Below are 23,895 nucleotides of genomic sequence, written 5' to 3' on the forward strand. Positions count from 1 at the left end.
TGTTGTGAAGTTATTCAAAAAAACTGCGTAGTAGAAATCTACGTTACAATTCAAATTCTTAAATTAACGGAATTAATCTAAATTAACTTAAATCTAAAGTTATATTCGTAACAATATGTTTAGATTAAAAGCCTGCATAAAATAGGTATTTTCGTTTATTCATTAAATTGCACAAATATGTACAATTTTGTTACTGTAAATTGTACGTTCACACAAAAGTCCGATAAAAAAAGTGATTTGAGAGTGCAGATTTGACCGTTGTGTTACTGATTTTTTGAAGAATCGTACAAGAAATTTTTGACCAGTATCTATTTTTCAGCTGATTAATAATCAATCAAGAATTTGACAACTATCATGGCCCAAATATCAGATAATCCAGAAGGCGAATTTCAGGAAATATACATACATCCACATTTTCTGTCAGAAGTTGATGTCGCAAAAATATCTTTGAAAAAATTTCGATTTATTTTGCGATTATTGAACTCGCACAACAAAATTTAAACACAGCACTTATTTTATTTTAATAAATAATTGCTTTTTCAGCACATTTAATAAACATTTTGTGTATTTTAGGACAATTTTTAAACAAATTGAACATTTTATATATGCCTTTGTCAAAGCTAACTATGGTTATTTTATTGAAATAAATATATTTTAAGAAAAGATGTAGATATCAGCTAGCCTTTCTGGATGAACTAATGTATAGACCATGACGACTATTAATTTTTTGAAAAATTTAAATAGTACACAACACATTGCAAATTCAGCCAACTAAATATACTTTTTGAGTTTTTATGCCTTTTTAGGGCGAAGGATCATTCATGTAAATGTTTTTTATTAATTTCTACATGATTGATGTTGCAATGAAAAGGAAAACCAGAGAGATACTATATTCCCACCATTATGCGACGCGTTTCGCCGTTGGTTAAGCGGCTCATCAGGCATATTGGGCAATGTGGCTTACAAATGTCGTTACTAGATAAGTTGTATTTATGTCGAATATTGTTGCAACAAAACTTAATTTGAGTTTAAGAAATTGACAATATGAATAAAAATATCGTATTTCTATTAAACTTAGACAACGAATTTTTTGCAGGGTTAACCTATTTTATTTGACAGTTACGCTATAGAATTGACATATTAAACTAGTGGATTTCGTACATCTAAACTTACTTTAAAATAGAACTCTTCGTGACAGTAGTGCATTAGGGTTGTATTCGGATACACTCCGTGCTTTATAAACGTCCTGGGAATGTTTTTTCATAACATTACCTTCCTTATTTTTATTTTTTAATTACTCTGTTATTTTAATATCAAAAGAAATCCCATTCTATATTCACTATATCCTTTTGTAATAATTACATGGTAGCAATTAAATAACGCAACCAAATGATATGTTTACATACAAGTATTAATAAAACACGTTATTTAAATTGTCAACGCAATTTATGTCTTTGAAATTATTTAATAAAATAAAATATGTTTTCTCATAAATCGTGTATTTTTATGCCAATATGTTAAAAACTAAGACTTCTCATGAAAAATGTAAAGAACAATACCAATATTATATATTATGAGCATTATGTTTCGAGAGAACGATATATCAATTCATTAAAAATCAAGTGTTTTCCGCAAATAAAGAAAATTACAACAGTAATATTACAAATTGAAAAATAAAAATATACAAAACATTTTTTCTACAAATATAGTTTTACACTTGGCGATTATGTCGTCTTTTGTGTAGATATAGTCCTGCAGCTTGAGCGAATGCTGATCCACATACTTTGCATACATATTTCTTAACCGCACTATGTATTTGTTTGTGATTTTGTAGATTTTTCGAAGTACGAAATACTTTGCCGCATATGTCGCAAATGTATTCACTTTCCTTGTAGTGAGTTTTTGTGTGTACCATAACATTGGAACGTGATGTAAACTCTCGATTGCAACCAGGATAATAACATCTGTGTTTCGCCGACGAATTAGAAGAGTCATCTGCCGACGAAGAAAAATACGATGTGTTATCACCGGTTATAACTTCGTCATTGCTGTCGCCTGGGGTAATCAGATTTAAATCAGGTAACAATAGTTCATCATTATGTCTTCGTGTGTGTTCCTCGTAGTTATTTTTGTCACGAAAACTAGCTGTGCACAGGTCGCATTGATACACGACATCTCTGAATTGTGGATGGATTTGTTTGTGACGATTTAATTGTTCCACATCCGGGAAAGACAACTGGCAAACGGGACAATTATAATTCGACGGAACATTAAAATCATCCATGCTGTTCGAGTGTTGATCCATGGCGCTGCTAATGGGCAAATTTGAATACTGTTCATTTTGTTGCTTATGAGATAGTTGATGAACTTCCAGTTCTGGTATTGATTTCAAAACCATAATACATTGATCACACTTAAACGGTGCAATGTCATCATCCATAAATAGCATTTGATCGTAATAGCTATAGCTGGGTGTAAACATATTTCCGGTAATTTCACATCTAATTCTCTCCTGTTTTTGTTTTCCATAATCATATCTCAACTGTGCAATACGTTTTGATATCTGTAATGGGGAGACTTCAACATTTGGTCCAAGTTCTGCAGTCATTTGCTGTAATGCCTCAGCTTTCTTCTCTTTATGACCATAATCGGGACTGTTGCGATCATACATACAAGGATACTTTTTAATAAGTTCAATCATTTTATTTGTGGATACATCGTTCCATATGGCAAACAAACGTTTTCGTTGAGCTGCTCCCTGATAAACCGTTTCCATATTTTCTTGTTTGCCCCCGTACAGATGATTTAGAAAATACAATTCTTTGAAATACCACAATGTACTGATGTTCGTATTCTCCATAGCCATGCGAATGCATTCACGTTTGTAGACCGTACGTAAATTTTCCCATTTACGTGTTACCGCATCACGGGCCAGTGTTAAATTAAAACGTCTCTTAAATTCATCGTTCATCCATTTGACAAATTGATTGCGTTTAATGCGATCACGAAATTGTGGATGATCTGGATCCCAGAGGAATGAGTTGCGTTTAAAGGCCTCAATAAGAAATATAATCATTTTACGATCTTTTATGTGATTGGTAATACCGGGTATTGATGAACTCTGGAAAAAAGAAGAAAACAAAAATCAGAAACAGAAGACTATAAGAAGTATGATACATATAAATATATTTTTAGCTTCTGACATAACTTTCACGAAAGAAGCGTCTACTTTCTCGTCATACGACGGAATTCTTACTTACTCCATATTGAAATAACAATGACAGAAATAATATCTTAATTGTCCACGAGGTTGTTAAACACTCTATTGAGCCCACACTCCCACTGCTTGATATCACAGTCTCCACAAACAATGTAATGACAAATACTGTTGTTGGAATAGTTTTTTGTCTCAGAAAAAGTATGTATACGCCTATTAGTTGAAAAAATGCCTCTGGGTGGTATCTAACTATGGTTAATATTCCAGACAAATCCCAATTTTCGAAAATAGCAATTCTTATAGGTATATTCTAAAAGGCAAAAGTATTGCTTTTTAAAAAATTATGCTTGAACATATTGCCCTATAAAATTGATACAACATATTTCCATTAATTTTTTACTAATTTTAATTTTGTTATTGCTATTTTTATTAAATATGTACAACTAATTTCAAGTCAAAACAAAAAAATTGAATACAACAAAATGTATTAAAAGAAATAAATTTAGCACTTAATTTGTTTCTGTTGCTAAATCATTATCGCCTTCAACCTTTCTTTTCTTTCCTTTATTCAATCTATCTTTGGCTGAATTGAAAAATTTCCGTATATGCATCTCCACCTCTGAATATGTTGTCTGTGGTATACATTCTACAGCTACATCTGTTCAACGATTTCATATTAATTATACAGTAGTAATAGTTTAAAAAAAAAACTATACCTTTTAGAATTTGTATCAAAGTGAAATCTTTAACCGAAATATTGGTATGAATACCTGACCATGAGAATTTTGAAGCACGACTGTCATCAGAAAATATCAATCTAAGATTTTTGTTTACAAATTTCCTAACATCAACTTGAGGTTCTCTTTCAAAGCGTGATATCTGCAATTTGAAAAGTTTATTTCCAGAATTAGCATTTGATTTTATTTCTAAATCCCTCAATTTTACATACCAAATTATTTTTCTTAGTTTCATCTGCTTTTATCTCCTTGTCAAAGTTTAAAATATCCTCAACAGATCTTAAATCTAAAGTTAGTATATTTGAATTTAAATTTGGTATAGTTTTAATTTCTGTCACAGATTGTTTGAGGGTATTTTTTAAATTTATAAACTCCTTCGTAACGTGAGTTAATAATTTGTGATTTCTGTCTTCATTTTGTGCAATGATTTTCTTATTTTGTTGTACAATAGTGATCAATAATTTTTGAATATCTATTAGGATAAATGAAAATTTAACACAAGACATTTATTGTTTGGGATATTCATTATGTTCGTTATTGAAAATAATTTCACATGAAATACTTACTAATCATGGTAAAGTTTTCGGCACTAATATCAATCTCTTGTGGAACAGGAGTTACTATTAAGAAAGTAATAAAAATTACATATATTTGCAATTCTATATTTAACTAACATGTTTACCTTTAGAATCTAATTGTTCTTTTAATTTCTGCTGTTAAAAAATCAAGCACACAAAAAAAGAAACAAATTATTAAGACGATAATTCAGAATTCCTGAACAGGTCGATCAAATCTATCATATCTCAATTAGTATTTAGAAAATAAACTTTCTTATCTTCGTCCAAATAATATATACCCTCAAAGTAAATTCATTAAGATTTCAAGGATAGGGAGAAGTATCCGCATAAAATTATAGCTGTGTAGGTAAAACATGTATTACTACTGTTATACTGGACAGTTTAATATATAAATACATTACAAAAGTCCATCATTAAAATTCAAATTTCAGTATTTTGATTGTTTACGCAGCATTTCATACTTACATTTAATAAAGACTCTTCAACCATATCATCATAGTTTGCATCATCATCACCACCACCCGGTTCATCATCATCATCTTCATAATCATCATTATAACTAGCATTGGATTCACCGGCATAACTGGTGTCTGCCATGTAACCAGCACTCCCAGATGTCATGTTAAAATTTGTATCATTTTGTCCCGCCTTGAATCCACCATCGTAATATCCATCAGCAGGGTAATCATTGTTCTGCAATGGTTCATTTTTAATACATGTCTCCTGTAAAAGGTAACAAAAAAAGAAACAAATCTTCAACAACCTCTTTCAAACCAAACCAATAAGTAAATTATACATACATTATCATCTCGATTATTATCATCCATATCGTATTTTTCTTCTTTAATAACGACCGATGAAGATTCATGCACTGGTGGCTGAATATTAGACACAAATTTATTAGGCTCATCACCACAATCTTCATGACGACGTTTTCCCGGCCTAATTTCATTTTCACTTGGCAAGAAAGCATGTTTCCTTTTAATATGATCTACGAATGCATTCAAGTATAGAAATTTATCTTGGCATAGCAAACATTCCAATGCGAAATATATCTGATCTTCAGTGGATAAAACCATTCCACATTGTCTGGTACAACGACGAAATATTTCTTCGTTATTGTTTGTCGGAGGATATGCTACTATACTCATTTTTTTAGTTGTTATTAATACTGCACAAAATGCTTAGATTGTTTATTTACATATACATGGGTAAATGGGGACGTATAAAATTTGTTTCTGTCCAAAATATCAGCTTTATTTGTTGTATTTGATTTCTTTATGGAAAAAAATTATGATTTTTGTTATTTCCTCAGAATGATGCTCCAGATCACAGTGCCGACTATTGTGGATGGCGATGAAGCATTTTGACAAAGTCATATGACGGCGTTGGTTTTTCTTTTGTCGCAAACACAAACATTGTTTACTAATGTCATGTTTATATAAAGGTCATGTTTTATAAAGGTAAGCACATCAGCCGAGCTCTTGGCACAAATAAACGTCAAAATTATTGTTGTAATCAGTTGTAATTTAAAACAAAAATATTTTAAGAGTATTTTGAAGAGATTGTTTGGCATTACATTTGTAAACTTTTTCTAAAATAATTTGTGTAAAAAAATTTCATGACTCGTTTTGTTTTTGCAAAATATTTGACATATCATTGTACTGCAACTGTTGTTTGTTATGAGTATACCATGATATAAATCATGTCTTTGGATGCATGTTGTTGTTTAACGAGTACCCGAGATATACACAGGCCACGGTTGGTTATATTCTTTGCCATGGTATAATAATAGAAGGTAAGAGCAAGTGTTGTTGTACAACAAACGACACAACCACATGAAAATTTGTTATTGTAAGGTATACTAGTGTCAACGTCATTTGACAGAAAAATGTAAACAAACAAACACATTATATTTATTTTGAAAATGTAATCTTTTCGAATCCTCAAAATAAAATTTGAAAAACATGAATAAAAATCTATCAAATTTATATTTCTATCGCTTCCACATCTTTCCTATAATTGAGCCATTGCCATATATATGTGTAACACATATGAAAATGCAGGCAATTGCGAGTTATTCCATTAAGAACGATTTGTTTTCTCAAACTTTCCCAGCAGGCAGATTGAGTAAATTGAATAGCACATTTAATAAAGAACAAATTGTATGCGTTCCCAATTTTCCAGTTTGTCAAATTCATATTGACACTAGTATTAGGTTGGAATCAAATCAGCTGGGATTTGCTGTTACCTTTTATAATTGTACCATGTTAAATTAAAAACGGTTTTCGTACGTGGAACATGTCTGTATTCGAACGCTTTTTACTTTTGTTTCAAATGTAAACTGTGATATCACTCCCCTTTGCTTTGTTGTTTACATTGGATAAGAAGAATATGTAAACATAAACAACTGTTTTACCCCGGTTGCAGGCATCCTCGGAAAGAATTTATTAAAAATATATTAAAAATTTATATATGTGTGATGTTATGTAATGTAATTATGTTCGCCTACTGAACAACTGGCAAAAATTTCCAATTTCACACGTAGTTTATTACTTATTATACTATTTAATTAAATCCTTTTAGTTAAACCCAGTACGATGTAAACGTACGTAAATTCTCTTATTTTATAGTCAATAGAACAATGTGTTATCATGTTATAGTGAATAACAAAACGAAGTGTCATTCAATGAACTAGTTCGTTCCGGAACTACGAACAGCTGATGAAAACTGTTCAAATTGTGATCAGCTGTTGGTTGGTCCTCCTTTCGTTTGTGTTGACCTCATTCGTAAACTGAGTCCTCGTCTCGTTTGCTTTCAACTTCATTCGCCAGGTTGGTCCTCGGCTCGTTTGCTTTCATCTCAGGTTTACAGGGTTGTAATTAGCTACCCTTGCTGGCTGGACAAAGCTGAACACAAAGGACCAGTTTTCTCCGATTGACTCCTCAATGAAATTGCACTCTCCATGTTCACCGGTTGCAGGCATTCTCGGGAAGAATTTACGCCGGCTGCAGATTTGTAAATTCCATCAAACATCGTGATGCACGCTCAAAAAATAATTGTCATACATCCGGGATCTTTAAATTTACGTATTGGACGTGCTAGTGATCTCAATCCCATAACTATTCTACATGCAATTGGAAGACGTCGTAAAGTGGAACAAAAACATGACACAAACCTGGTGTATCATGATCCATTGTTACCAAGTATCGTTGCGGATAAGGAAAATGAAATTATGCAGGAATTTGAAGAGAGCCGATTACAAGTTTCCCACTCCATACAAACTCATGTGACACAATATGAAGAACGTGGTGGAGGTGCAAAACGAATGCGAGTCGCTACGCCGCCGCAACAAATTGCAACATTTAATCGACGATCAGTGCCGGAAGAACTGCCCTTAGAACCTGCAATGAAAACTGAGATAACGGATATTCAAGTTGAGGGAAAGGAAGTGGAATTAAATAAAATCAAGGAGAACATTTTCGATGAAGATATCATAAAATTGAATACAGATCAGGCATGCGATTACAACATCCACTTTCCAATGAAAAGAGGAGATTTAAATTTACACAATAACATTGGTGGTTCGATGACAGCTGTAATATCCGATTTAGAATCAATATGGTCTCACGTTATTGTGGAACGTATGTCTATACCACGACGTACGTTGGGACAATATGGTGCTGTTTTGGTTATAAACGATATTTACAATCGCAGTGTTCTACGTGAATTGGTGACACTGCTGTTGCAACGTTTAGGATTTCGTGCGTGTTTTCTAGTCCAGGATCATGTAGCTGCCACATTTGGAGCTGGTTTGGGTTATGCCTGTGTTGTGGATGTAGGCGATCAAAAATGTTCAATATCATGTGTTGAAGATGGCATATCACACCCTGATACCCGTGTCCGTTTGGGTTATGGCAGTGGAGATCTCTCACAAGTTTTCCTTGCATTGCTAAGGAAATGCAGTTTTCCCTATAAGGAATGTAATGTGGAGGAGTGTTATGCCGATGCTATACTCATCAATAATCTAAAAGAACTCTATTGTCACTTGAATTTGGAAATATGTGGAGCACAAGAAAAAGTCTTTGAAGTAAAAAAGCCAGATAAACGCCTGCGTTACACCTTCCAATTGGGTGATGAATGTGTTGTTGCTCCATTGGCATTCTTCCATACGGAATTATTTAATTTAACGGGCAAAAATAAGGTGGTACAGTTGCAAATGCGTAGTAGCCAACAATCGGACCCAGAAGATTGTTTTGATGCTGAATATATTCGAGAAACCGGTCGTGTACGCAATGGCAGAGGAGATCAATTGCTTGATGGAGCTATGCCCATAACGGGTGATGCTCCCGATGAAGAACTTGTTGTGGTCGACAATTTTGATGTTGATGAACGTTCGGCCAATGTACGTAACATGGATAAAGAGGAACAACTTTATTACACATCTGGTAATGGCCAAATTATACCCATTGACTTGGCTATTGTACGTAGCATTGAACGTTGTATATCCGACGATATGAAACGGAAAATGTATGGAAGTATTCTATTGGTGGGTGGTGGTAGTAAATTAAGTGGATTCGCAAAATGGTTAGAACAAAAAATCATCCTGCATGTACGTTCGGCTGAACAATATTCATATGAGGTGAATGTATGTGTCAAGGAAATGGATGCATCGATGATTGCATGGAAGGGTGCTGCTATAATGTCGTGCTTAGAAAGTGCGCCCGAGTTATGGTTGTTTGCTGACGAATGGAAAAAGTTTGGTTTACGAATACTACGTGAAAAAAGTATATTTATGTGGTAATTTTGAAATGTTCGATTTGGATTAGGTATGACAAAAAATACTGCCATTGTTTTTAACAATTTAATATACATATGTAATATATTTTATTATTTTGTAAGAATAGAATTTAAGAAGTTAATTTATAAGATAGTATTTTTGAAAAATAAAACAATTGATAAAGAAGGAAACCACTTTGAGTTTTAAGAAGAAAGAATGTCCAAAATGTGATCTATCAAAAAATCTATTGACAAAATTATGTTTACATTCTAATAAAAAGGGTCTTTAATTCTCCTATAAGAGCTTTATTATCGTCTTCTATTGAGAGACTTTTAGAGCGCACCAAACATTGAATTTTTCTGGATGTAATGCCGTATCTTCAATTACTTGACGATTCTCAGAACCCCAAACATCACAATTATATTTATTAACATACTCATCTACATCGCTGTAGAAAATTTATATTTACGACATTGTGAAGCTATGAGCAGCATTGGTGACGTAATAATTGGATTTGACAACAATCCAAGAGGCGAGTCCATATTTGATTTTATACTTAGTTATATTATTTAGAATATATAATCATATAATATGTAATAGGGGCAATATAGCAACGTTCGTAAATAGAGTGAGAGGTGAAGTCATTGACATAACTCCCACTAATATGGACGATTCTAGGGTTACGAACTGGAAAGTATCTGACAAATGCTCCCTCTCGGACCTCCAGAGGAAAACAGAAACCTCATAGGAATCCTCGGAAGACAAATTCAAAGCTAAAACTGCATCCTTTATCCTAGGTCACAACGATCTCAGAACGATTGAGGATGTTGAGAAAGCTGTGAACAATGTAACAGAGACTCTTCTGAGGAGCTATACCCCGGTATGGTGGTCACGAAACCTGCATCCTTGAGAAAGGCTGCTAGGAAAGCATATAATAAAGCTAGTAGTAGTAGAACGAAACTTAGTACAGATTGCCAGATTTCGCAGAATAATATATAAAGATTCAAAATCTATAGTTAGTATTAAGCGAAGCGACGTGGAAATACCCAGGCCCAGATGGTATAATACCGCTCATGCTGTAACACGCCAATGAGCGAGTGTTGGTCACTCTGCAGGGAATATTTAGGGTTTGACTGCTTTTATCGTATATACCAAGTCTATGGAAAGAGGGTAATATGGGCTATAGAACAATTACCCCCTCTTCCTTTCAACTTAAGACTTTAGAAAGGTTACTAGACTCTGAAATTAGAAATACTATCAACCCCTATAAAATTAGCAAATCACAGCATGCCTACATCAGAGGCAAATCAGTTGATACTGCTTTACATGAGGTGGTTGGACGTATCCAGAAGAATATCGAGACTTCCTATTACACATTGGCTGCATTTCTTGACATTGAAGAAGCCTTCAACAATGTGTTCTGCTCTCGATAGTTCAGATATCCCCTCCCTCCTAACGGATGGAATTGATAGAATGATGGAAAGCAGAATTATCAATTCGTCCATTGAAGAGAGTTCCGTGAGGAAATCTGTCAACAGAGGCACACCACAAGGAGCAGAATTATCTTCTCTACTATGGATTCTGGTGATAAATGAAATACTGCTGAAATTCGATCACCTAAAGATAAAGGTTGTAGCCTATGCTGATGATGTATGTAGTCTTGCTAGTTGGTGGGAAGTTTCTGCCGATTATTTCTGATATCATGCAGAGTGCCCTTCGGTTGTCGGATCTCCATTGTGAGCAGTCATCGGCGTACGACACCAGTGAAACATCTGGTGGAGGAATAGGGAGTTTTGCAAGATGCATGTTGAACAAAATGGGAGATAAGACACCGCATTGCGATACTCCCATTTTGATATTGCAATATTTGGATTTTTGGCCACGGAACTAAACGAAGGCTGGATTTGTTTTTTGGCTCTGGAAGTACCGCACCACTATGGACCAAATAGTACTCTTTAAGTAGGCTCTGACTGTTTGGGGGATACATTCTACTCCGGAAAATATCCCATCAGCAATTTGTATACCCTTTTTCTCTCTTCTATATTCTCTGTTAGTGCGGAAGCTCCTACTAAATGACCGGCGTCTGTACATCCTATAACCTAACGTATGGGTCCTCTATAAAATACGGTATTCTATAAGAGCTCACTGGTTTTTATATTAGACTATATTAACCAGCTGATAAAATATATTTTGCTGCTAATAAAAATATTTCTTCAGCACATACTTATAAAAAAGTTTATTATTAAATATATACACAATAAATCAACAAAACAAAAACGATTTCTTTACAAAAACAAACATGGTAATAAAAAAACTTATAATCTTCTTTAACAGCTGTGATTTATTCTAAATTTTTGGGTGTGCTGGAACCCATATAAGTATACAAATCGGCCAGTGTTGAGTTGACTAATTTTGCTTTAATTGTTTCACGATTCAAACGTTTGTGGGCCTCATAACGATGACAACCACCAAAACTGTAATAATAATCACCACCCTTGGAACCCTTAATCCACAAGACATCAATGGGTGGGACGTTGGCAGCCTCACGATCGTTCTAAAATAAAAATTCAAAAGAAAAAAATTGTATATAATTTCTAAAATTGCAATTAGCTCATCACCTTACCTCTAAGGTTTGCATTAAAGATTTCACTTTATCTTCATCTAAGACCGGTGGTATTGGTCGATGAATAACTCTCATTGGTACATTGTGGACTTCTTCAATATTGGCCGAATGTACACTGCGATCAACACAAATGGCTGAGGACATTTTGGTGGAATCTAGTCTTTCTATAAATAGAATAAAACATGTTATTGCTATTAACACCTTGAAGTTGTAGAGGAGTATTGAGAAAGTTTTCATTTTTTGCCAATTTTTTTTCGCTTTCAAGTAAATAATGTTTAAAGTGTTGAGTAAATTTACGTTCGTACTTGTTGTGATCTGGACGAAAACACGTCTGCTCGCTGGCAAAACAAACTTTGTAATGAATTCCATGCCAAGACGTTGACCGATTTGCCCAAACAAAAGCTTTGTATGAACAGCCTTGTTGTGGTGCTGTAACCCCTCCACCAACCACCCTAACCGCTAGAACTTGTTTTGATTTTGCGTTGCGCTTACTTTGGATATTTTTAGTAGATGGCTGTTTTGTTGTTTATTGAAAATAAGCAGCAAAAGTAAGTCTTAAAAAGCCGGGGCATGAGGCATCTGTGGGAGGAGAAACATATACACAGTTTTTATATTTTTTCAAGTGTATAATTAAACTAAGAGAACAATATCAAAATAAAGTACTAATTATCGGTTTTATTATGATTAGCTACCAACCAATTTGATGATAACCAACTTCTATATGAATGATTTTCAATTTTTTTTTTTTTTAAATTTAGACAAAGAACAAAAGATTTCAAAGCAAGAGGTCGAAAAGAATGCACTGTTGTTTTAATCTTGTTGGTAAACAATATTATAAATAATTCATACTTATGCATGCCCACAAGCCCCTCTTGCATTTTCAATAATTAAAATTCAACACAAAACACTGCACATATAATTGTTTATTTTGCGTTTTTTAAAGACCGATAAACATTTAAATGAGTTTTTTTCTTTTTTTTTTTTTAATTTTTTGTTTTGATACAGTAAAATATTTACTTTTTTCTTTGCTATATTATTTATCAGCTGTGGTGGTATATGGTGGCATCACCCCAAAGCCACTTCAATTGAATATTTTTTTTTTTATTTAATACAAATACCTTGCCCCCATATATATAGGTGCTAGGTAAACTTTTTCTTTTTTTTTCACTTTCTCTCTCTCTCAGGTTTCTCTTTTATCTTATCAAATCCAACGACATTATTTGATAAAGATATAAAGCAACTTGTTCACAAAACTAATTACACTAATTACATATTTGACTTCTATCTCAGTCAACAGAAAACTATGCACTAAATTTTTTTAGCTTTAAACGGAAATAGTTAAAAAAGCTTTCATATTCGCATTAATGTCGTCATCGTAAGTGTTAGGCACTCATTGCAAAGGTATTTTTTATTATGCTTCAAAGTTTTAACAAAGAATACAATGACGACGTCGTGGTTGTTGGGTCCTAACCGTTTATACTTTTTGCCAAATGGAAAAACTTAAGTCTCCACAGAAAGTCGGTTAGGTATGAGAAAAGTGATAAAAAGAAAAAACATTGTTACGTTAGGCCGGGCCGATTTGCACATTCTTTTGCAATTTTTGGTCTAAACGACTTTTTGCATTACTATGAAGAGAATAAATAACATAGTCATTCAAAACTTTTATATGCCATTGTATATAAAAAATACCAAAAAAAATTGCAATAATAAAAATTTGCGAATACGATGAAAAGATCAAGTGGAAGAAAACATTGCCGAATGTGGCCTTTCAAATTGGAAAAACTGCACAAAAGACCGATGCGCCTGGAATTTTTTTTAAGCTCGGCTTATGGAACGAAAGTTCTGTCACAAGCCAGCTAAGTAAGTAATTAACAATATAACTGTGAAATATCAAGAATCAGCTTTAAAACTGCTTTGATATTAAAAGAAAATAAATTACATTTTGAATACGCAATAAACTTCAACAGATTACAAATAAAATAAAAGATTTATCACTGTTAAGCGGCTCATCAGCGAATTTAAATTTATATAAATTTATGTAATCCAAAATAACAGATTTTTCCCCAAAGAGGATTTTTTCACTTTCGAACTTGATTCAGAATAAGGTGAAAGTGAAAATGCGAAAAATACGCTGCAAGTTCTGGTTCAGAATAACTATAAAGAGAAGAGCGAACAAATTCACGGTGAATTGATGTCCATATATCTCCATTTTTGTATAACGATCCTGTCTGTTTTTCATGAATCTGAAATTTTTCTCCCACTTGTCAATATCATTCTCTAGGCAAAATATAATTCCAATTGGGTTGGGTTCGAACTTGATTCAGAATAAGGTGAAAGTTAAAATGCGAAAAATACGCTGCAAGTTCTGGTTCAGAATAACTATAAAGAGAAGAGCGAACAAATTCACGGTGAATTGATGTCCATATATCTCCATTTTTGTATAACGATCCTGTCTGTTTTTCATGAATCGGAAATTTTTCTCCCACTTGTCAATATCATTCTCTAGGCAAAATATAATTCCAATTGGGTTGGAAACTTCATTGTAAATAAATGCCATTTCCCATTACTTTTCATTGCAAAAACTTCGATCATTATGCTCGAATCGAGAAATCGAATCCAATTAAAAATCATGCAATTATCATCATGGCCCTTACAGACAAAACTCAAATGAAATGGCAATATTTAAATTACACAACACCAAAATTACTGTTAACTTTCATTTACAAACAATTATAAATGCGCTTACATTACTTCAAACCAATCACAGATAGAAAGTGATCAACAGCCATTTGAATGGCATAATCAGGAGGATCTTCGTCACTATCCGTGCTTTCGTCACCGTCATTTTTACTGCTATCATTTTCCGTATTGTTATCCTCCACTGCTGCCAGTTGTGTGCTAAAATCAGTAGTTCTACTATTACTCATATTGGTGACACTGACAACTTTTACGCCCAGTCGATTGTCACATGCCCGTAAAACTGTTTCATTATTTCCATTATGATCTGTTTTACTCGAATTTTTACTAACAATTTCAGTGACTGTTTCAACTGTCATTTCAGTGTCCTGTATGTTTTCATCATTTTCGAATATCTGCAAATTCTCGTAATTTTGTGTTAAATGCGGCATCAAACTTTTTATTGCTGGATTAGATATATCGGTAACATTCTTATTACTGGTAACATTTACTCCCTGTTGACTGCCACATGTCCGTAGAACTGTTTCATTATTTCCATTTGTTTTATTCGTATTTCGACTAACATTTTCAGTGGCCGTTTCACTTGTCATTTCAATGTCCAATATGTTTCCATTTTTTTTAGATGTTTGGATATCCTCAGAGTTTTGTGTTAAATGTGGTATCAATCCTTCCAACGCCGGATTTATAGCTGTTGATATAGAATCGTTGGATATCTCGGTACCAACACTACTACATTGTTCATCAGAAGTTTCAATAATTGGACCTTTATTGACTCTTAATGACATATCTAATTCTGGTATTTCTTCAAAATGATGTGTTTCGGACAGAGTTTTACACATAGTACGCTCTGTTACCGAGCATGTGTCACATTTAAATTCTGCCAATGGGCCATCTGCATCTGGTATACATGATGGATTGTGGGCTCCAACTAGGCCACACAGGGTACATGTTATTATTGACCATTTAGCTAAAACAGGATAAAAAATAAATTTATTTTTTCGTTTCGTTGTTAATTTCCATAAGACTTACGCGATGTGTACACACGTCCCTTTGGACAATGGCATGTGGTCATATCACAGCGTTTAGTTGATCGATGTAAATCCCGATAAGCATCCTTTTCACGTTCCCAATCGGCATCACGATCAGGCACAAATATTCCCATATATTTAATATCTTCTCGGAAGTCTTTATTCTTACACCATATACATTTCAGGTAGTAGCCCGCCTTTAAGGCATATTTTTTCAAACATAAACTATGAACATAACCATTTTTACAGCATTTAGCACTAATCCAATTTGATGGACTATATATACCCATACATTGTCTACATATATAACAGGCACTTTTGTTGTTCGGTTGAGCTTTAGAAGTCATCAGCAATTTCTGTTCATCACTGAGTGGAGCACATCCGCGACAATATGATTTGAACTCGCCCGTAAATTGCGATAAACATTTATTTGTGTGACCGCATATTAAATGAAAATATCTTTTGCAACCATGACACATTATGGTAGCATAATTAGTATTGCAATACATGCAATTACGTTGGCTGGCCGCCTTGATTTCCTTGCGTATGTCACGCAATAGAAAACCCAATATTCCGCCATGATCTTCACCATTCTGTGGCAAATTTGTAGAAAGGAGCTGCGGGTAAATTGAAAATAATTCTTATAACATTCTCATTTTATAATAACACACATACCAAGCAATAATAGTGAACTGTAATATCACTCCTTGTCATCCATTCGCCAAAAAGGATGACATCTTCACCATCTGTACCAGAGGTTTGTTTACATAGATCACACGTTTTTTCTCCTTTGTTACACATTATACATTTCAGTAATTAATAATTTTGTTATAACACAATAAAAATCCTTAGAGTCTTTGGAAAACCTCCAACTCCAGGTCTAGATTCAAATGAGCCCGCAATACAAGAAGAGGACAATGAAAATAACAGCTGTTAATTAATTTTTGGATGCCACAGTTGATGAATGCCGACGGCGATATGGTACAATAAAAAAGGTAGAGTAGAGTTAACAAGAATATATTGTAAAAAGTGAATGGATTGTGAAGATTTGTCTTTCCAAGAGTACGTTTTTCGATCTCTAATGTCAATTACATAACATATACGTCAAATACAATCCACTGGATTTGCGAACAGGATTAACGTGATGAATATGCTGTAGAATTGACGTTTGAAATCGAATGGGTTTAGTAGTCTAAAAGCGGATTTACATATAACATCTAATCATGATTAAAGACTGAATCAAGGTTTATTTTCTTAATCAAGCTGAATTTACCATGATTTATCATACAAATTTAAATTTTCGTGTGGCAGGGTTTTTTTTAAATAATGATCGAAATCATGATACCACTAGGAGCAACGCGGTTTTTGTACGAATAAATACAACTCTCTCACAATGTACCAAAATTTGTCAAATAATGGAAATGGAAGATCAAAGGAAAATAGAAATTATTTACAGAATTTTTGTGTTTTTAGTTTTTTTTTACTTTCCAAACGATCAAAGCATTGCAAAACTGTTGTAATCTTCTTTTCATTTTCAAATTGCAAACAAAAATTTTTGGCGCAAATTAATAATTTTTTATGTATAGGTGTGTCTGGTTACATTTCCAGTAACATCTATTCAGTAAGTTATAGTTCAAAGAGTAAGCGTTTTTACTCTCTTTTGCGATAATACTGAGAAAAGTAAACAGACAACATTTAGTAACATTCGGTAACAATTGTTACCAAATATCGAGTCAACAGACAGATCTTATATTAACAAACATCAGCTGATCGGCATTGAGGTCATGATTAAAGGTATGTGTAAACAATTAGGGTGTATTTTTGAATTTCGTTAATCAAGTCGATTTAAAATCGTATATGTAAATATACTTTAAACGCGCTCTTATCTTGACAAGGTATCATGGTATAATAATAGAAGATGACAGCAAGTGTTGTTGTATAACAAACGATACAACAACAACATGGAAATTTTTTGTTGTAAGTTATACTAGTGTCAACGTCATTTGAATGAAAAATGTAAACAAACAAATTATAAAAAATTTTATTTATTTTGAATCCTCAAAATAAAATTGAAAAACATGAATGAAAATCTATCTAATTTATATTACTATCGCTTCCATATATTTCCTATAATTGAGCCATTACCACTTATATGCGTAACACAAATGAAAATGCTGGGAATTGTGACTTATTCCATGATGAAAGATTTGCTTCCTCAAACTTTCTCAGCTGGCAGATTGAGTAAAATGAATAAGGGGGGACATTCAATACAGAACAATTTCGAATTGTATGCGTTCCCAATTTTCCTGTTGGGTTATTTTTAAAAACATAATTTGTCAAATTCATATTGACGAAGTATCATGGCACAATTATAAAAGGTAACAGCAAAACTCAAATCGTTGTAGTAAACATTTTTCTGAGAAGAGGCCCTAAATGAAAATTAGTTTCAAAATAAATATTAATTTGATATGATGCATTTTTGTAATAAAAATTATAAAATTATTATGATTTTACAATTAAAATGCCTATTATGACGTTATAAGTTATTCGAGTTAAGAGTGAAACACACGAGAATTCAGAAATGGCTTTTTAAGTTGGCTTTGTATGAAAAGTCAATTTATAAAGGAATATTAGAGCCAAACTTGATTTTAGACACTGATTTCCTTTATCTTCTCTTAACACGCCAATCCTGAAGTCCTCTTATGTGTTTCTCCCTTTAGTGTCTAAACGTGTCTATAAAACAAATATTTCTTAATTCATTTTTTTTGTCTGTTTTATGAATCACCCAGTTATCGCCACAATTCTTTACATACATTCTGTCATTCTATTATTTTTCTATGATTTTGGTATTTTGTTTTGATTATTTTATTCGTCAGTGTTAGACTTTGAAGCCACTCTGATATTATCAGTGGCGGCGTTTAAAATATTTTTTTATTATTGTTTTATTTTTTTGTACGAAGACACTCAAAACGAAAACGAGTTAGTCAGTTAGTCAACATCATTGTGTCAGACTGACGATAGTAGTGAATTAATTGAAAAAATAGCGCAATCCATCTAGTAGAGTGTAGTATATTAAACCAAAGGAAACCAACAACAACAAACGTAAAACGACGACGAATACGAACAAGTGACAACAACAAAAAGGCTGCTACCATATTTGAACATATTTTCGACAAGTAGACGAAACGAACAAATCTGCTACTAAAAGTTAATTAAATTGAAATTGAGTTATTGAGAAAATATTTTGAACTTTGTGAACTTGAACATTGTTGTTGTTCAAATGAGTTCAAGCCAACAGAGAGATTGCTGCGCAACATCTGTTGCTGCTCCACAAACGACGAATGGTGGAGATGGCAGCACAAACATATTGTCCACCCAATTGGCGACATATCGTGTTTTTGTGGTCACCTGGAATGTTGGTTCTCGTTTTCCAGACAACATATCATTACGCAATTTGCTGGGCATCAGCAACTTGGTGGAGGATCATCATTTACCCGACATCTATGCAATCGGTTTGCAGGAGGTCAATGTGCAACCACAACAACAAGTATTGGGCTTGTTCAAAGAAGACCCCTGGACAGACAAGGTCAAGAGTTTGTTAAAGGATTTCAATTATGTCCTCATTAAGACGGAACAAATGCAAGGGCTGCTGGTAAGTTTGTTCGTGCGGCGACAGCATGTACCACATCTACGTGATATTGAGCCGGAATTTACACGAACTGGGTTTGGTGGCATTTGGGGTAATAAAGGTGCCGTTTCGGTACGCTTCAATCTGTATGGCTGTGCTCTATGTTTTGTGGTATGCCATTTGGCAGCTCATGACCACCACTTGGACGAACGCATTGAGGATTTCAAACAAATCATGGATAATCATCACTATCACGTTCCACGCTATAGGGAAATCTATGATCATGATTATGTTTTCCTATTCGGCGATTTAAATTTCCGTCTAATGGGTGATGATTCAGCCCAAGAGATCCGTGATAGAATAATTAAGGATGACGCTGTAGAGGAGCTAATGAGTCGTGATCAGCTTTCGTATGTACGACAGCAAACACAAGAGGCATTTCAATTGTTGCAAGAACGTAAACCTGCTTTTCCACCCACTTTCAAGTTTCATGAAGGCACCTCGGAATACAATCTAAAGAGAAGACCGGCTTGGACAGATCGCATATTGTATTCGGTACAACCGAATAACAAGCAACCGAATAGTAATTTGGAAATTGAACAATGTGCCTACAAATCCATACCGGGATATTGTATCAGTGACCATAAACCGGTGACTAGTGAATTTACCATTAAACTATATCCCAATTATCGTGCCCCATGTGTAGAATTCAAAGATATTACGGTGTGGAAAATCGATGAAGAAAACACCGTGGAATATAAGAAACCATTGGACTTGCAGGAACGTGATTTTGATTGGATTGGCATATATCCCGTCAACTATGCCAGTCTTAAGGAATATGTTTCATATGAATACGTCAATAAGACAGATTCACCACCATCCACTCCGGATACAAATGATCCATTTTGGGATAACAATACCGGTGGGAGGAGGCATCGTAGACATGGCCGCAGACATCATGATCAACATCGTGAGAGAGTGAGGCGACAACAACAAGCCAATGAGGAATTGGTACGTCTTGAATTTGATGATGATGCTGATCTGAAGGATGGCGAAGAATATGTACTCATCTATTTCCATAATACCGGTTTGCGTGGTGTATCGAGTGTGGCAGGCATTAGTAATGTTTTCAAGGCTGAAAAACGACCCTCAACACCAAGATTTTCCAATGTTGACTAACAAAGGTTTTCATTTGGCTATGCTAGTGATATTTTATTGATATGATGAAATCCGCAACCCACCTCCACCACCAACTTCAATACCACCACAACCAATAACTGTTAACAAATGAAAAAAAAGAAAACCACCACCCCGATCCTACCTCGATTACCAATGTGTTGAGAAAATCCAATTAATGGAGAAAGGCATTTCTAGAATATGCAATAAACAAAAAATTGTAAGTAGAATAAATTTGAATTTAAAATTAGTTTTTTTTTTGTAAAATGAACAAAGCAATTGTCTTCGTCCGCCATTGTGACTGTGACGACGATGATTTTTCACATATTAGCACTTGTAATTAGTGACACAGTTAAAAATGTAACAAGCTAATAAACATTGATATGACATTGTACATACTTATCTAATAAATAAGTATAAATGATATTTGTAGATATGGGAAATGTGAGGTTAACTGGCCTAGGGGTAAACCCTACAACTACAAGTGGGGAAGTCGAATTTTTCCATATCACTAATACGACGTAGTATTCGATATATAACAGGGATTCTAGATAATGAAGATCTATCTAGGATGGATATTATTGTATCTGAATCTGAATTGGCATATTGTTTATTGGAGTCATAAGAAGGCATTCTGTCATTAGAATCGAACAGATGTGTTCAATCGATATCTTCTGGGTAGCTCTCTTCGTGATTTATCAAGTGCCTTGATTTTCTATATAAATAACCAAAAATTTTTATTTTTACGCCCAACAAAATCTTGAATGGTATATGACCCTCATTGATATAGGGTGCTCACAAATTAAACATACCCATTTTATAATATAAGACATACCCCGCTATTTTGTTGAACGTAAAATAAAGCAGATAACTAATATAGTGATAACGATTCGGTTGACATATTTATAATCTTGATGGTTTCTTGTATAACAGAAATATATGTTATTTCCTGTAAACATTTGATAGATTAATAAAATTTCTAACTTTAAATGATTATTTATATTTGAACGGATAATTTTAACGTGTGTTCAGAAGATTTTCTTTTTCCTGTGTCAATTTTTATTGAATATCATTGACTCAAACATTGTATATATTGCTTATGACCATTTTAAGGTGAATTTTATTTATACATTATAGTGATATGTTATATTACATTATTTTTGTTATTGTCTAAATAAATGCTATAGTAAGAAAGTTATGCTTAAACCAATATTTGCTTCATTGTACACTTCAGACTATTTCTTGTCCCTTTGTGTACATTTTACACCAGATCATTGGTCCATATTTTATTACTCTTACCTTCGCCTTTATATAAAATCGCCTAGCTGGAATGCCTGCGTCCAATTCTAAACATCTTTATCATAACCGAAGATCGAATTTACCTCTGAACTAAGTAAAAATATAACTCCTCATCAAATCCAAGTTTTATTCAGATTTATCGGATCTCCTTACTTGGCGTTATCTGTCTATTGAAATCAAACCCATGAAATTAAGAACATATACCGCTACTACTCCATGGTTGGTTTTGATATAGCTCACTTATAACGATACCCTCATATTTATAAAAGTACCAGGCCATTTTAGAGAGTGTCGAATTTCAAATTTTTCGTAGGTGAAAAACTAATTTGAATTTCTGGAACATGTCTTCACATATACGCAATAAAATGTCCCGTCCTACAGCGTTCTTGTTTGCCTTTTGACAGCTCATGACCACCAATATATTGAAGATTTCAAACATATCATGGACAATCGTCCCTATCATGTTCAACGCTATAGGGAAAACTATGATCATGATTTTATTTTCCTATTTGGTGAATTAAAATCTCTCATAACGACTCCGCCTCATATATAAAAGTCCAGGGCCATTCTTGGAGTGTTGTATTGAGGATTTTCGATTAGGTGAAAAACATGCTCGCGAACAAATTTTAATTTTAGATTCATGACTTGTCATTTATTCTATAATGGTTCCATCCATCCGGGTTTATTCGTGGTTGAGAAACTGATTTTAGGTATTTTTAATGCCGCCCTTATGGTGGAGGCTATAAAAAGGTGGTCGAGTCGAACTATTCGACGTTTTACTTGTTTTACATATATCGCTGATATTTGGCCATAACCATTGTGTTTTAATGGTATATTCCCAATCGGAAGTTCATCGAGTGGAGAAATGGTAATGGGTAGAATTTGCTGCTAATGGAAAATATATTGCAGTTTAAAAACTCAGTATAAATTATGGTATATTTAAATAACTTGCGTACGTAAAGGGGAGATCAGTGGAAACCGCTTTTTATGAGGTAGTACACCATATTGAGGGCATCTTCACTAAGAAAATGTATACCTTAGCGGTATGCATTGACATTGAAGGAGCGTTCAACTACGTCAGCCTAATACGCTTATGGACATATAGTTAACACATAATGCTAGCTGTAGCATAGAGGACATAACAATCAGACAAAGTAGGTCAGGGAACACCATAGGGAGGTATTTTATCACCACTCCTGTGGGTAATCATAGACATATAGTTAACACATAATGCTAGCTGTAGTATAGGGGACATAACAATCGGACAAAGTAGGTCAGGGAATACCATAGGGAGTTATTTTATCACCGCTCCTGTGGATAACCACCATAATGAACTTAACCAGTATGTTAAGCAGATGACATTATATTCCTTCTTAGGGGAAAGAATACTAACATACTATTGGGCCGAAACCGAGAGGCTTAATGTAAATCCAGACAAAACGGAGATATACCTTTAAGTATCTGGGAGTTATCCCAGACAGGAAACTTAAATGGAAAAACCACATACAGCAAAGGGCTGACAAGGCCCACAGATGGTAGCCTTTCTGTAAAAGAGCCGTAGACTTTAAATGTGGTTTCAACCCTAAAATGATACACAGATGATACACTACGAGCGTTATTAGACCATTTCTGATATATGCCTCTGTAGTATGGTGGACAGCAATGGACAAAAAAATTTAACGTAAAAGCGTTACAGAAAGCTCAGAGAACGTATTGCCATTGGCAAGTGTGTGGGCGATGCGGACAACACCAACTAGGACTTTGGAGACAATATTATATAGACATCCAAATAAGGTATGAAACGGTAGTCGCAGCTTTAAGACTTAAAGCAATGGACCTGTGGATAGACACCGGAAATAACATACCGCACAAAAACATATTGCAGGTAACTATTGGGTCCACAATCAAAACTATAATACCGGATACAGATGAAGAACCCGGTAACCAAACATTTCTCTCACCAACAAGGATATTGAGGATTTGGGATATTAAGGGGACAGGAAGGATCACAAAAATGCTATGGGGTGACCCAAATAAAGACAAAACTAAGCAAATCCTAACGTCAAACAGAAACGAAAGATGCTTAATCTAAATGTTCGCTAATTCTAACTTTTTTGTAATTATAGAGCGCA

At 33.9% G+C, this 23,895-nt stretch overlaps 4 protein-coding genes across 4 annotated transcripts; 2 read left to right on the forward strand and 2 right to left on the reverse strand.

Annotated features, from left to right (window-relative positions):
* Positions 1 to 1,711: 1,711 nt before the first annotated feature.
* On the reverse strand, positions 1,712 to 5,042 carry LOC133322815 (zinc finger protein 62 homolog). Its single transcript, XM_061531773.1, has 3 exons — positions 4,998 to 5,042; positions 2,343 to 3,121; positions 1,712 to 2,264 (listed from the first exon to the last, which is right to left on the reverse strand). Exons 1-3 carry the CDS (start codon positions 5,019 to 5,021, stop codon positions 1,712 to 1,714), a joined length of 1,356 nt encoding a protein of 451 aa, XP_061387757.1. The 5' UTR covers positions 5,022 to 5,042.
* A 2,530-nt stretch (positions 5,043 to 7,572) lies between these two features.
* LOC133322804 (actin-related protein 8) lies at positions 7,573 to 9,336 on the forward strand. The gene has a single exon (XM_061531764.1). It carries the CDS (start codon positions 7,573 to 7,575, stop codon positions 9,334 to 9,336), a length of 1,764 nt encoding a protein of 587 aa, XP_061387748.1.
* Positions 9,337 to 11,642: 2,306 nt separating this feature from the next.
* Positions 11,643 to 12,397, reverse strand: LOC133322835 (sulfiredoxin). Its single transcript, XM_061531793.1, has 3 exons — positions 12,241 to 12,397; positions 11,936 to 12,099; positions 11,643 to 11,866 (listed from the first exon to the last, which is right to left on the reverse strand). Exons 1-3 carry the CDS (start codon positions 12,302 to 12,304, stop codon positions 11,654 to 11,656), a joined length of 441 nt encoding a protein of 146 aa, XP_061387777.1. The 5' UTR covers positions 12,305 to 12,397; the 3' UTR covers positions 11,643 to 11,653.
* Positions 12,398 to 18,940: 6,543 nt separating this feature from the next.
* LOC133322826 (phosphatidylinositol 4,5-bisphosphate 5-phosphatase A) lies at positions 18,941 to 20,506 on the forward strand. Its single transcript, XM_061531783.1, has one exon. It carries the CDS (start codon positions 18,941 to 18,943, stop codon positions 20,465 to 20,467), a length of 1,527 nt encoding a protein of 508 aa, XP_061387767.1. The 3' UTR covers positions 20,468 to 20,506.
* Positions 20,507 to 23,895: the final 3,389 nt, after the last annotated feature.

This window comes from Musca vetustissima, unplaced genomic scaffold, assembly GCF_032173495.1.
Source record: "Musca vetustissima isolate MV318-11 ecotype Yass unplaced genomic scaffold, APGP_CSIRO_Mvet_v1 utg6972, whole genome shotgun sequence".
Taxonomy (NCBI): domain Eukaryota; kingdom Metazoa; phylum Arthropoda; class Insecta; order Diptera; family Muscidae; genus Musca; species Musca vetustissima.